Source organism: Heptranchias perlo, chromosome 3 (assembly GCF_035084215.1).
Source record: "Heptranchias perlo isolate sHepPer1 chromosome 3, sHepPer1.hap1, whole genome shotgun sequence".
Lineage (NCBI taxonomy): Eukaryota > Metazoa > Chordata > Chondrichthyes > Hexanchiformes > Hexanchidae > Heptranchias > Heptranchias perlo.
Window position 1 is genome coordinate 58,084,899 of NC_090327.1, and position 16,055 is coordinate 58,100,953.

The window sequence follows — 16,055 nt, forward strand, 5'->3', positions numbered from 1 at the left end:
TCTGAAGGGCCTTATTGGTGGCTCCTTACAAGCAGCAACCCAAACTACCCCATTCTCCTCTCCCGCCAACCTTCCTGCCCACAACGCCAAATGGGGACTAACCCCATCAACCTACTTCTCATCCCAATCACCCCACCAACCACTGCTCCCTATTGCTCCACAAGGGTACGGTAGCATAGTGGTTATATTATTGGACTGATAATCCGGAGTCATGAGTTCAAATCCTGCCACGGCAGCTGGGGAATTGAAATTCAATTAAATAAAATCTGAAATTAAAATACTAGTATCAGTAATGGTGGCCACGAAACTACCGGATTGTCGTAAAAACCCATCTGGTTCACTAATGTCCTTTAGGGAAGGAAACCTGCCGTCCTTACCCGGTCTGGCCTATATGTGACTCCAGACAAACAGCAATGTGGTTGATTCTTAATTGCACTGTGAAATGGCCCAGCCAGCCACTCAGTTGTACCATCTCGCTAAAAAAAGTCATAATAAAAATAAAACCGGCTTCGGACACGACAAAGGCAAACCAAGCCCAGTCGACCCTGCAAAGTCCTCCTCACTAACATCTGGGGACTTGTGCCAAAATTGGGAGAGCTGTCCCACAGACTAGTCAAGCAACAACCTGACATAGCCATATTCACAGAATCATACCTTTCAGCCAACGTCCCAGACTATTCCATCACCATCCCTTGGTATGTCCTGTCCCACCAGAGGTGGTGGTTCAGTGATATACAGTCAGGAGGGAGTGGCCCTGGGAGTCCTCAACATTGACTCTGGACCCCATGAAATCTCATAGCATCAGGTCAAACATGGGCGAGGAAACCTCCTGCTGATTACCACCTACCGCCCTCCCTCAGCGGATGAATCAGTCCTCCTCCATGTTGAACATCACTTGGAGGAAGCAGTGAGAGTAGCAAGGGCACAGAATGTACTCTGGGTGGGGGACTTCAACGTCCATCACCAAGAGTGGCTCGGCAGCACCACTACTGACCGAGCTGGCCGAGACCTGAAGGACATAGCTGCCAGACTGGGGCTGCGGCAGGTGGTGAGTGAACAAACACTAGGGAAAAACTTACTTGACCTCGTCCTCACCAATCTACCTGTTGCAAATGCAATTGTCCATGACAGTATTGGTAGGAGTGACCACCGCACAGCCCTCGTGGAGAAGAAGTCCCATCTTCGCACTGAGGACACCATCCAATATGTTGTGTGGCACTATCACCGTGCTGAATGGGATAGATTCAGAACAGATCTAGCAGTTCCAAACTGGGCATCCAAGAGGTGCTGTGGGCCATCAGCAGCAGCAAAATTGTATTCCAGCACAATCTGTAACCTCATGGCCCGGCATATTTCTCACTCTACCATTACCAACAAGCTAGGGGATCAACCCTGGTTCAATGAGGAGTGTAGAAGAGCATGCCAGGAGCAGCACCAGGTGTACCTAAAAATGAGGTGCCAACCTGGTGAAGCTACAACTCAGGACTACATGCATGATAAACAGCGGGAAGCAACATGCTATAGACAGAGCTAAGCGATTCCACAGCCAACGGATCAGATCAAAGCCCTGCCACATACAGTCGTGAATGGTGGTCGTCAATTAAACAACTAACGGGAGGAGGAGGCTCTGCAAACATCCCCATCCTCAATGATGGCGGAGTCCAGCACGAGTGCAAAAGACAAGGTTGAAGTGTTTGCAACCATCTTCAGCCAGAAGTGCCGAGTGGATCATCCATCTCAGGCTCCTCGCGATATCCCCACCATCACAGAAGCCAGTCTTCAGCCAATTCGATTCACTCCACGTGATATCAAGAAACAGCTGAGTGCACTGGATACAGCAAAGGCTTTGGGCCCAGACAACATCACGGCTGTAGTGCTGAAGACTTGTGCTCCAGAACTAGCTGCGCCTCTAGCCAAGCTGTTCCAGTACAGCTACAACACTGGCATCTACCCGACAATGTGGAAAATTGCCCAGGTATTTCCTGTCCACAAAAAGCAGGACAAATCCAATCCGGCCAATTACTGCCCCAATCAGTCTACTCTCAATCATCAGCAAAATGATGGAAGGTGTCGTCGACAGTGCTATCAAGCGCCACTTACTCACCAATAACCTGCTCACCAATGCTTAGTTTGGGTTCCACCTGGACCACTCGACTCCAGACCTCATTACAGCCTTGGTCCAAACATGGACAAAAGAGCTGAATTCCAGAGGTGAGGTGAGAGTGACTGCTCTTGACATCAAGGCAGCATTTGACCGAGTGTGGCACCAAGGAGACCTAGTAAAATTGAAATCAATGGGAATCAGGGGGAAAACTCTCCAGTGGCTGGAGTCAGACCGAGCACAAAGGAAGATGGTAGTGGTTGTTGGAGGTCAATCATCTCAGCCCCAGGGCATTGCTGCAGGAGTTCCTCAGGGCAGTGTCCTAGGCCCAACCATCTTCAGCTGCTTCATCAATGACCTTCCTTCCATCATAAGGTCAGAAATGGGGATGTTCGCTGATGATTGCACAGTGTTCATTCCATTCGCAACCCCTCAGATAATGAAGCAGTCCGTGCCCACATGCAGCAAGACCTGGACAACATCCAGGCTTGGGCTCATAAGTGGCAAGTAACATTCGCGCTAGATAAGTGCCAGGCAATGACCATCTCCAACAAGAGAGTCTAACCACCTCCCCATGACATTCAACGGCATTACCATCGCCGAATCCCCCATCAACAACATCCTGGGGGTCACCATTGACCAGAAGCTTAACTGGACTAGCCACATAAATACTGTGGCTACAACAGCAGGTCAGAGGCTGGGTATTCTGTGGTGAGTGACTCACCTCCTGACTCCCCAAAGCCTTTCCACCATCTACAAGGCACAAGTCAGGAGTGTGATGGAATACTCTCCATTTGCCTGGATGAGTGCAGTTCCAACAACACTCAAGAAGCTCGACACCATCCAGGACAAAGCAGCCCACTTGATTAGCACCCCATCCACCTCCCTAAACATTCACTCCCTTCACCACCGGCGCACTGTGGCTGCAGAGTGTACCATCCACAGGATGCACTGCAGCAACTCACCAAGGCTTCTTCGACAGAACCTCCCAAACCTGCGACCTCTACCACCTAGAAGGACAAGAGCAGCAGGCACATGGGAACAACACCACCTGCACGTTCCCCTCCAAGTCTCACACCATCCCGACTTGGAAATATATCGCTGTTCCTTCATCGTCGCTGGGTCAAAATCCTGGAACTCCCTTCCTAACAGCACTGTGGGAGAACCTTCACCACACGGACTGCAGCGGTTCAAGAAGGTGGCTCACCACCACCTTCTCAAGGGCAATTAGGGATGGGCAATAAATACCGGCCTCGCCAGCATCGCCCACATCCCATGAACGAATAAAAGAAAAATACAGACCGCAGCGATTCAAGGCAGCAGCTCACCACCACCTTCTCAAGGGCAACTAGGTATGGACAATAAATGCTGGCCTTGCCTGCGACGGCCATGTCCCAAGAAATAATTTATTTTAAAAAAAGTCTTCAATGAACTGCAATTTATTCCAGTTAAACATTGGGAAGACTCACGCCATTGTCTTTGGCCCCTGCCATAAACTGTACCCTTGCTACTGATTCCATCTCCATTTCTCGCCATTGTCTGAAGCTGAACTCGACTATTCTCAATCAAGCTGTGCTCCCAACCTCATATCTCCATCATAAAGACCACTTATGTAACATTACCTGCCTTTGCCCCTGCTTCAGCACATTTGTCACTTAAACATCATCCTTGTCTGTCACTTCCAGACTCAACTGTTTTAATGCTCTCTTGGCTATCCGCCTATCCTCCACCCGTAACTTCAGCGCATCCAAAATTCTGATGCCCATATCTTTTTCTGCACCAGGGCCCCGCTCACTTATCACCCCAGTCCTTTCCTGACTTACATTGGCTCTCAGTTCCCCAATGCCTCCAATTTAAAATTCTCATCCTTGTGTCTAACTCCCTTTGTGGACTTGCCCCTCCAACCTTTGTAACCTCCTGCAGCCCTACATCCTCCCTCAAACTCTCCATTCTTCTGACTCTAGCCATTTGTGCATCCCCACCCCACCCCCACCCCTTTGCCCCACAACTGGCAGCCTTGCCTTCAGTTGCCACCTAGGCCCCACGTTCTGGAATTCCTTCCCTAAATCGCTCTGCCTCTCCACTTCAGTCTCCTCCTTTAAGGCTGACCTTACAAACCACCTCTGATCAAGCTTTTGGTCACCCCTCACATCACCCCTCCTTTGGCTCAGCATTCATTTTTGTCTGAGTACACCTCTGTAAACACTTTGGGATGTTTTGCTACTTGAAAGGCGCTATATAATTTTAAGTTGCTGTTGTTCTAGACAGTTTGTGTCAACATAGAATCTTCTGTTTTCAAAAGGAGCAGTTTTGAAAAATTCCCCTTCTGGGGCTCTGCACCTAAGATTCTATTAATACTTCTGCTGTTGTGGGCTCAGGAAGTGTGAAAGCACACCCCAGGCCTCCTTTATCACAGCATGACAGACTTGGCAGTGGGAAGGGCTAGGAAGAACATGGGAAAGAAAGCTTGAATTTATATAGCTTTACAATCCATATATTACTTTTGAAATACAGTCACTTAATTAGGCAAACATGGCAGCCAATTTACACACAGCAAAATCCCACAAACAGCAAATTAATAAATTACCATGCAATCAGTTTTTGGTGGTATTGGTGGAAAGCTGAAGAACCCCTTGCTCTTCCTCAAACAGTGACACAGGATCTTTTACATCCACCCCTGGCGAGGCCTTGGTTTAACACCCCATCCAAACAACAGGATCTCTGACAATGCAGCAACTCTTTCAGTACTGCACTGAAGTGCTAGCCTAAATTATGCGCTCAAGTCAGAGGTGGGGCTTCAACCCATATACTCTGCTCACTCACTGGTGAGAAGGCTACCAACTGAGCCAAGTTGACATTAAAACAAACCAGGTTGCGTACGAGGTACAGTCTGTGCAGATAAACCAAATAAGCTTATACACGAGTTGCATTTGGGCAGGTGAAATTTATCCTGTTTATCTGTTTGCCATGACAAACAGATCAAGGTCTCTTACAAACTAAAATCTGTGTCTTTATTCACTGCTATTTTTGAGCTAGCACAGCCCAAGTCTAACAATTAACCTAGACTGCAAAAAATAGTTTATTGGCCCATCAAAATATTATACCACTTTCATACAGGCTAAATTGGCATTCCAGATTTATTTATAAATAAAATGAACACAGAGCAAAAAGACTTGGGCCAAACAGCAAAAATTCTTATATATAAAACTGGAAATACCCTTTTCATTGTTGAACCAGAACAAAGTTCCCTTGGATAAATTAGCCAAGGAGTTTCTTATTCCTTGGTACACTATCTGCAGTCTCAAATCTATTTCTTTAGGATAATATGGTGGATGATAAATAAGTGAATTTCAAAACAACGTGCAAGTCCGACATTTCCTTATCAGCGCTCAAGACTAGCAGATAGAAATAGGTTATTTATCCTGTGGAATCCCTGGTGTAAAGCCTTTTGTTTGAAGCAATAAAGCAAATAAAATGTTTAGCAGCACTCAAATCTTAGTAGTCAATGAGCTCATGGCTTGCTACAGCTTTGTTGCTGTCAGCATTTCATACAGTTTTCACACAATGCAACTAGAAATTACATTTCCATTCATTAACATTTTAAACTTCCTACCTTGACATTCACACATTATTTTAAACTTATTTCTGATCAAAACGAATGTCACAACGCAAATGTCTCCTGTCTTCCATTTTGTATCTGAAGAGAGCAATCTCCATTTTAAACCCTAGTTACTGAAACTATATAAAATGAAATATAGAAACTGCTATTTTTGTCAATAACTTTCATTAAATCCTTTCTTACTCAATTAACAGACCATCTTCAGTGTGCCAAGTTGCTAACTCGCAACCTTTTCAGTCAAGTCTAGAGATGAAGATTCTTTCAGCATTTTGCAAAACATCACCAGAACATTTCAGTTTCAGATCCTCATACTTTAGCTGTCACACTAACATTTGCAGAATAGCTTGCCTTACTTAAAACATTCAAGTATTCATAAATATTTGTTCCAAACTCTGACCTTAACATTGAATGTTATTTCCTCCATGACATACACTCGTTCTGGGAATGCTTTTGCCACCTCCTCCACACTGCTGAAGTATTGTACGGGCTCCTTGATATCTCGGTCCTGTTCCAATAGCTTAAATTGTCCTGCAAGGGGCAATAAACAGAATTATGATTTGAAAAAAGGTTTACCAATAGTGCTCGTTAAAATTCCTAATTTGTCTTTTAACCCTGTCTGCGCATATTTTAAACCACCAGGTCAGCACAAAAACAAAAACAGTTTGCTCTAACAAGAGATAGGAAGGATATGCAAGAACAGGAAAGTTCAGAGCCAGGATTGGTAAATGTAATGTATGAATGGCTTTTGCATCAGTGCGTCAGAGAAATCACAAAAGGTGGCGTTTATCTTGACCTAGTATTTGTAAATGACCAAGACTTTGTAAAGGAAATGGAACTCATGGTATCCTTGGGGAACAGTGGCCACAAGATGATCAAGTTAAATACAATATTTGATTCAGAAATACCACCAACCAGGAGCAAGGCATATCATTTTAAAAGGGCTAACTTCAAAGAAAATAAGGGAACAACTTAAGCAAGTTGGAGAGACGGTTGTTAAACGACATGTGGAATATACCTTTAAAGGTGTAATGCTGAGAATAACCTATCAGCAAGCTCAGACTAAACAAGATGACCCTAAATGGATTAACAAATTACACAGAAGAAAAATAAAAAAGAAACATTGGAGTAGATTTTCAACTTATACTGCGGATCAGCTGCCTGTTATAGAAACTGCACGATTTTCATGTCCATTGCTGGGAAAGCAAGTTAAAAACCTACACCATTACCTCTACAAATCCTGCCGGGATCAGTTTCACTGGGATGGATACATGAGAATGCAGAAACATGTTAAAAGGCTGTCCAGAGGGGTAAAGAATTCAAGAAAGATAATAGCTGCAGAGGTAAACCAAATATTAAGAAATTCTTCCAGTACTTCAACAGTAAGAGGGCACGAAGAGATGAAAACCATAAAAGATGCAATCAGGTTTGAAACAAAGGATAATCACAAGATATTTTGAATGACTACTTCCTAAAAGGGCTCAAAACAAATAATCCCCCAAAGGGATAGATGGTATTTATCCCACAGAACTGAGTGAGACTAGGCACTGGGAAGCTACCTTCAGAAACACATTCACGTGGTACCTATCTTTAAGAAGGGCGACAAAACAGGCACAGGGAACTGCAGACCTATTGGTCTTATTTCAATCCTGTGTAAAATAGTGGAGTCAATTATTAGAAGCAACCTTGAGGATTATCTGTACAATAATCACCTAGTAAACAGACCAGACAGATTGAAAAGGTGAAGATCCTGCCTGACCAACCTCCTTGACTTTATTTTTGAGGAAGTAACCAAAGTAGACTATAGAAAGCCCTATGACATGGTGTAACGAGGCTTTCAAAATGCATTTGACGAAGTTCTAGATGAAAGGCTAATCGCTGTGGGGATCAGGGGTAAATCTTGGAAATAGATGAAAAATTGGTAGTTGTTAGTAAAATAATATCGGGGGTGAGGGGACTCAGGGATTGGTGTTGAGATCATTAGGATCTCTACTTTACATCAATGACTTAAAGATTCAGAGATTCAATCCAAATTGGTCAATGGCTGGAACAATATTCTGATGGTTTCCATGTAATTTTACGAGGCACTGAAAATATTTTCATTTCTCCAAAGATAGTTTTCTTCATAGCAGATCCAGCCAGCAACTACCACTTTACCTTAGGTTCCACCCTTAGGGGCTTTCATTTATTGACACGCTTGGTCTTACCATTTCCTTTAATATTTAAGTATGCGATATCTAAAAGGAAGTTGTTGAATGCAGAGTAGATTTAGCAGCAAGCAGGGATAGGATTGAATAATGAATAGGGGCCATTGATAAAGAAAAGAAACAGTGACAGAGGACAGAACCCTGGAAAATCCTTAAATTGATAGCTCATGCTCACTCTTTTGCATGACAACCCAGATAGCCTGATTTGAGAGGAAACTCAATAACCATGGACACAGCTTTGGTGGGAGATTTATGATGGTAACTTGTTTAGAGGTACGCAATAGCAAACTATCGGCAGTACGGAACTGTGCTTCATAAGACAGCAGATAGACTAAGAGCATGCTCAGAAGTCTCAAAACATCAAAATTTCAAAATCAAGACTTTGACCGTGTACTGTGAGATGGTAAGTGGCAAACAAAAGATCTGAATAAAGTTGTGCTGATTAGTAATTCTAGCACTAGGGTGCCATAAACAGGAAACTGCTCCATCTGTTTTTTTTAAACAAATGTCAAAGCACCTGCATCAATGCCTTTCATTATACCCCACTGGTGTCCAGCCAATGTTTCTACTATAACCTCACTTTTGGGCCCTTAATAATAATCTGGGCCAAAATGCATTGTGGTTTCAGGATGATCATCATAAAAGTGGCTGTTGCTTGGCATGAACGCTGCGTGCACGACATGCAGTATTGGATGAGCAGAAATTTCCTCTAATTAAATATAGGGAAGACTAAAGCCATTGTCTTTGGTCTACGCCACCAACTCCATCCCCCTCCCTGGCCACCGTCTGAGGTTGAAGCTGACTGTGTGCAACCTCGGCGTTCTATTTGACCTAGAGCTGAGCTTCCAACTCCATAAGCTCTCCATCGCCAAGACCGCCTACTTCCACCTCCATGACATTGCCCATCTCCGCCCCTGCCTCAGCCCATGTGCTGCTGATACCCTCATCCATGCCTTTGTTACCTCCAGACTCGATTATTTCGAAGCTCTCCTTGCTGGCCTCCCATCTTCCACCCTCCTTATCTTGAGCTCATCCAAAACTCTGCTGCCCGTATCCTAACTCGCACAATGTCCTGCTCACTTATCACCCCTGTGCTTGCTGACCTACACGGCCTCCTGGTCTGGCAACACCTCAATTTTAAAATTCTCACCCTCGCCCCTCCCTATCGCTGTGACCTCCTCCAGCCCAAAAATCCATTGAGATCTCTGCACTCCACTAATTCTGGCCTCTTGCGCATCCCCAATTTCCTTCGCTCCACCATTGGTAACTGTGCAGTCAGCCACCTAGGTCCTAAGCTCTGGAATTCCCTCCCTAAACTTCTCCGCCTCTCTCTCCCCTCTAAGACGCTCCTTAAAACCTACCTCTTTGACCAAGCTTTTGGTCCTAATATCTCATGTGGTTTTGTGTCATTTTTGTTTGATAAAGCTCCTGAGGACGTTTTACTATGCTAAAGACATTATATAATTGCAAGTTATTGCTGTTCAATGGAAAATTCTGTCAGTCGAAAAACTGAGCAATGCTCTACATGCTTGCTCTCTTTCCTCTGACTCTGTTCCTTGAATGACTTAAGCAGAGCATGACTATATATTTCACTAGCACAACCTCCAAAGAGACAAATATGTGCAGTAGTATAGTGTATAATGTTAATATTTATATATCTGTACACAAGATGTATGGTCCAGTGATGCCAAAGATGGGTTTTCCGACATCCTTTTGCTCTTCTGCAGCAAAGTTTGTAAATTAATTAAAATACGAGAACGTACATCAAAACATCAGCCAGAATAAAATTTCTGAAATGTTTACATGATTCCTATGAGAAAAATGGAGGAAGTCAACCAATTAGGCCATTAAAGCTCATATGGTGCATAGCAGATGAGTCTTGACACTGCGTAACAATGATGTTGCTTTGACCTCAAACATGAATTAAGCGTGAACTGGTGATGATTCACCATCTTTGTCTTTCTACAGTGCTGCAAAATTATAACCCCGCACAGCCCGCTTCTACCTCCTTCCCAAATTATAAATGGAGCTTGAAAAGTACAATACACAATCACACATTTCCCCAGGCACTGTATAAATGCTACTTTATACAGACATAATTTAGGACATACAAATCAAGTAAACCAGGGTATCTGCTATTTGGGAGTATGCCATGGACAGAAATTGATCTGCTCATTTAAGTCAGCAAGTCCTCACTGTGACATACATCACTTAGGCTTACTAACAATCTCTACCATACTTGCATACCCTTTACCACAAGTTTTTGTATGGCTTGCAAAACATTAGAGTACAAAATTCTCCTGTAGATGTCACAGCCGTTGGCATGTAACATGCAGGGGTTTTATACTTGGATATCTGTAAAGCACTACGGCGCAGTAATGAATACCTGATATTACGGCAACATTCAATTAAATTTCTAAGATCTTGGTGATTAGCCAAAATGTTCGACTTAAAGGATCATTCTATTTTAAAGGCGCCCACTTAATATATTTTGGTATACAGTGCAGAGACCTCAGAGTATACTGCCCGCCTACACAAATTGCTGGAAATATAGTGAAGCAGATTAAAATATGATTAAAACAAGAGCTGAAGTGAAACCTCAGACAAATATTTTCTACTTAATAATGTGAGCTCCACAAAATGTTTCCATTTGTTGTAGAGATATGACAATTAAGCATAGACAGCTGTGTGGGAGCAAGGGGGAGGCAGGAATTTTCAGTGAAATCCCAAACCAATCCACAATCTCCAAATATTTACATTTAATTTAAAATTTTAGATTTCTGACATGGCATAAACAATGAGTGCCAGATTGTGATCTATATATTGTCTTGCAATTTAATCATTTCAGAGTTATTAAGTCAGAACACTTGTAAAATGTATTCTTTACTTCAAAATTGTTGGAAAAAAATCAAATTAACCCATAGTTTGAATTAAGCAATTTAAAGAAAATGGCACAAGAAGCTTATTTTGCTCATAAAATCTGAATTAATAAAAATTTCAAATTAAGCAACTTCAAATTCAAGAGTAGATTATACATTATTTACTAGGGGTCATTACTAATTCTCTATCCATAGAAGACAGCGTTTAAATATTAAAGGGGCGGTGATAGCGTGGATATGAAATTGGCTAAGAGACAGAAAGCAGAGTAGTGGTGAACAGTTGCTTTTCAGTCTGGAGGAAAGTATTAGGACCTTGGTTCTTTTTGATATATATTAATGATCAGGACTTGGATATAAAGGGCATAATTTCGAAGTTTGCAGATGACAAAACTTGGAAATATAGTAAACAATGAGGAGGATAGTAGCAGGCTTCAGGAGGACATAGACTGGTGAAATGGACAAACGCGTAGATGATGAAATTTAATGCAGAGAAATGTGAAATGATACATTTTGGGAGGAGGAATGAGGAGAGGCAACATAAATGAAATGGTACAATTTTAAAGAGGGTGCAGGAACAGAGACCTGGGGGTTCACATTCACAAATCTTTGAAGGTGGCAAGACAAGTTGAGGAGGCTGTTAAAAAAAAGCATATGGGATCCTGGGCTTTATTAGTAGAAGCATAGAGTACAAAAGCAAGGAAGTTATGCTAAACCTTTATGAAACACTGGTTAGGCCTCAGTTGGAATAGTGTTTTCAATTTTGGGCATCACACTTTAAGAAGGATGAGAGAAGGTGCAGAGGAGATTTACTAGAATGATACCAGAGATGAGGGACTTCAGTTATGTGGAGAGACTAGAGAAGCTGGGATTCTAGAGCTTAGAAGGTTAAGGGGAGATTAGATAGAGGTGTTCAAAATTATGACAAGTTTTGATATATATTAATGATCAGGACTTGGAACAGGACCCTGGCAGGAGGGTCAGTAACCAGAGGACACAGATCTAAGCTAATTGGCAAAAGAACTAGGAGGGAAGAGATGAGGAGAATTATTTTTATAAAGCCAGTTATGATGATCTGGAATGTTCTGCCTGAAAGGATGGTGGAAGCAGATTCAACAGTAACTTTCATAAGGGAATTGGATATATACTTGAGAAGGAAAAATTTGCAGGTATAGGGAAACAGCAGGGGAGTGGGACTAATTAGATAACTCTTTCAAAGAGCCAGCATGGCATGATGGGCCAAATGGTCTCCTCTGTGCTATATTATTCTATTATATCACATTTTGAATATCCAGCTAATATTTGACTACTTGGGATTTCAATCATTGAATATACTCAGACAATCCATCAATTATAAATTTAGGTTTAATAACATTTTTGCAAATGTGTCAAAAATAAACTTTAAAGAAGCATCACAGCAAATGATCAGATTTACAGGATTCAAAAGTAACTAATAAGTATGAGAATATATATTTTTATATATATATATATATATATATATATATATATATATATAAAAAATTGTTAATAAACATATATACATATATGGGCTTACAAATATTAAAAATTATAGCCACAACTTTAAGGGAGATGAGCAATATGTCCTCCTACACTTTTAGGATTAAGATCTTCACCACACTTCAGTACAGCCAGAGCAGCTGGGCTCTGTCTGCTTTCCAATTTCTCGACCACAAAGCTGCACCCTTGTAAAACTAGGTCAACTGCATGTTTAACAGAGAATTGCATAGCATGAGAGATTACTATGGTAGCAGCTGCATATAACAATGTAGGCATGTCAATAAAAAAACAAATATAAAACTAAGTTTGTTTTTGGAGGTAAAACAAAATTCAAAGCTAGATTCCAAACTATTGTTTCTTGATATCACAATGAATTAATTAGGGAAAAACATTCTTTAATCAGGCTCGTCAAATATTACAAGTTCTGAACAACCATACTGATTCTCAGATACCTTACACACTGAGTTCTCTGCATTTGAAGGCCAAGACTTTAATAAATAACAGGTTAAGTCATCTGTGCTTGTTTCAACACTACAATACTTAAAGTTAACAAAAAATAGATTTTGGTTAGATATAAGCAGAATCTTCTGACAAAGAAATCTAATGCACCCAAATTTGCAGTTACCCGACAAACACAAGATTGGATGGTGTGGGATTTGCTGAGGGTTGTAGGTCATATTTTCTATTAATGATACTCGCAAAAGGAGGCTGTTAGGCTTTGGCAGGTCTCTTACCATCCCTTTCCTCACTGTGCTCTTTCCTCACTTCTACATGAATCCCCTTGCTCCATGGCCTCCCATATTGATCCCCATTCCCACCAGTCATTCCCCAAAGCACTTTTCCCTTTCCATCATCCCCTTGCTCCATGTCTCCTGATCCCTTTCCCATTGGCACCACTTCAAGTATTGTATCCTCCCCTATCCTGGTTAACTCTCCTTCTGCTTACCCTTCCATTCCTTCGGCCCCCCTCGATTCTATTTACTCCCTTTTATTCCCCTTCTCTATCTCTACCTCAACCTCTATCCCCTCACTTCTCTATCACCATTCCCTCCTCCAGTCCCCTCCATATCACTCATGTATCCACATCAGGCCCCACCTCATCCATCTGTTTAACAGTGGAGATGCTATTTAAACCTTTAAATATTTCCACGTGTTTCACTCATGTACAAGTGGAGAGACCATTAAATATCAAACTTACTTGGAAATCATTAAAAGTTTAAATTTAAAGAGTGGGGCACAAAATGTTTTTTGAAAAAGGCCACTCGGCCAAAGCAGGATTTCAGCTAGGCCAACTGACAGGCAGTACTAGCAGCAGGACCCCAAGAGTGGTCCTACTGATGGGAAAGATTGAAGAGGAGGTACAGGGAAGATGGCAGGACCAGGGAGGAAAGTCGTGACAAATTATTTTTTAAAATGCAGATGGGGTGGAAGCTGAAACAGGAGTAGGCTAGCAAAGCAGAAATGGCAACAGGGTCCTGGAGTGAACCTAGTAGTGGAAGAGACTGTAGAGAGGCAGATCTGACAGAACTGGGCCCAGGAGGCACAACATTTTTGAGCTGAAAAGGCAGAACGGTCCAGGGAGGAGACAGAGAGAATAAAATGGGGGAGGAGAAAAAAGCCAGAGCCAGCAGGCCAAAGCAGAACCAGGGCCCAGGAGGAATTAAGGTGGAGGGAGAAGGCAAAAAATAGCAAAAGCTATTAAGAAATTACATAAAATGTTATATTAAATTAAAACCTTTAAAACTTACCTGACCAGTGAAGCCCTTACCACACAACAAATGTAAATAAAACATGCCAGATAGTGTGACTGTCTTTTTGGCCTCTGTTCAGAGCTAGGAAAAAGTAACAAGCAGTCTGGGCAAACTTCCTGGAAGCCAATACAAGGTCATCTCTCAAACCCCATAGTGCATCCTTGTAAAGGAGGGGACAGGCTGACATGAAAGAAGAAACAATCAAACTTTCCACCCCCACATCTGCTGAGGCTGCTGTTACAACTTTAGGATCTTGCCCAAGATATCCTTGTGGATGCTGCACTATCACTGCTTTAAGCAATCTGACCGTCTCATATTTTAGGGGTGCGGTTATGGTGCCCAATATCTAACTTTGCAATAGTGAAACTTAGGGATATAACAATAGTACCCCCTTGTGATTTAAACTGGATATTAGTACATTTTGTACAGCCTCACATGCCTCTCCAAATTGTAAGACAGACCAAGAAAACAGGTGGTAAGAGTAAGCCAGATATGAATCGTTAAGCAATTTCATTTCACAGTACATGAACTTACAGAGCAGGTTATCAATAGATTCACTTATTTCAATCAGCACAACTTGTCTTTGCGTAATACAAAATAACGAAAACGCCTACGCTTCCCCACACCAATGGGTGATCTTACTCGGCAAACAAAATAACTGCTAACTACTTTCCTGCATGGTACATGTAATCCTGTCTGGCGGTTGGCCTTGCAGTTTTCTGCTTGAAGATCTGACTGCCTGTGTCTTGTTTTTTAAACAAATCCTCCTTAGTTCAGAGCCAGAAAGGTACAGAGACTTCTCAACACAATCGACGTGAGGTATTTATCAATCGCTGAGACAGGTTAGCAAATTTATTTCCAAGTCTATGGGAAAATATCAAAGCTAGCATTCTAACCTCCTATCGTGTCTCTGGCTTTTTTAAAAAAAATTGCATTAAAACACTTTGCTTTAAAAACCCAACATTTAAAAGCAATTCTTTTTTCAAATTGCATTGTAAAAAATGGCCAAACTGGCTTACTCAGCAAAGATCTGGTATTGTACCTAGTGCCTTATTGGTCTGCTTGTGTCAATACCACACAATGCAGTGCATTTAGCCAAAGAAAACTAAGATTTTGATCAAGTTTGTTCCTCCTACAGTTCTGTTTAGAATAGCTCCAGCATTTCATCAAACCTGAAGATCACTTCCTTTACCAGAAGGATTTTACTCTTACTTTTTCCTCCCTGGGTACCTTAGCCCTTCTGTGCTTTTACTCTAATCTGCTGCGATGGGCTTTATGTCTCAATTTCAGTCTGCAGTTTGTACTCCACAGCCACCATTTTTCAAAATCCAGCTATGCATTATTGTGAACATAATACTTTTTGAACACAAAGCCTTAAGTTTGACAAAACTCTCAGATCTGGTAAAATTCTCAGCTTAAAAAACCCATACCAACAACAGAAATAAAGTGCAAAATAGCATACCCATATGTGCTTAAAACTAGTTTTTATTTATTGCTGCAGAAAAATACAGAATATACAATACCAAGTGATGTTATGTCTTCAGACAGTTCAAGTGTGATTCCAGAAATGAGATTAAAGGACTCTGACAGGACCCCAATGACTAGGAGGAAATCTGTTAGAACAAGTAGTTGAAAGCCCCTTTCACTCCTCAGCTTCATAAATATACATTGTGGTGTGGTACTAAAGCATATAGACCAGGAACATCCTATATTCATTCCCTGGCCTGTACTGGTGAACTGGCTGCAGCTATGGTAGTGTTATAATTAGCCTCAGCATTCATAAGCATGGGAATGGTGATAGAAAAAAAATCGCCATGAGACTAGAAAAAGGAAACAAAAGGACACGAGAACCAAAATAAAGGGTGCAGTTGTTTTTAAAACTGGTTAGAAGGCTGACGACTATCACTTGCAATAGCAATATTGGCAAGCGTTCTGGGTGCTACACACCACTGCATATGGCCTATCCGGCTCTATATATTAAATGCA

At 41.9% G+C, this 16,055-nt stretch overlaps 1 protein-coding gene across 3 annotated transcripts in view; it reads right to left on the reverse strand.

Annotated features, from left to right (window-relative positions):
* garem (GRB2 associated, regulator of MAPK1) overlaps positions 1-16,055 on the reverse strand; it is a 139,578-nt gene that overhangs the window by 22,926 nt on the left and 100,597 nt on the right. For all 3 annotated transcript variants that reach the window (XM_067979770.1, XM_067979773.1, XM_067979774.1), the window contains exon 3: positions 6,118-6,248. In XM_067979770.1, coding sequence (XP_067835871.1) covers positions 6,118-6,248 — 131 coding nt within the window. The remainder of the gene's footprint in view (positions 1-6,117; positions 6,249-16,055) is intronic.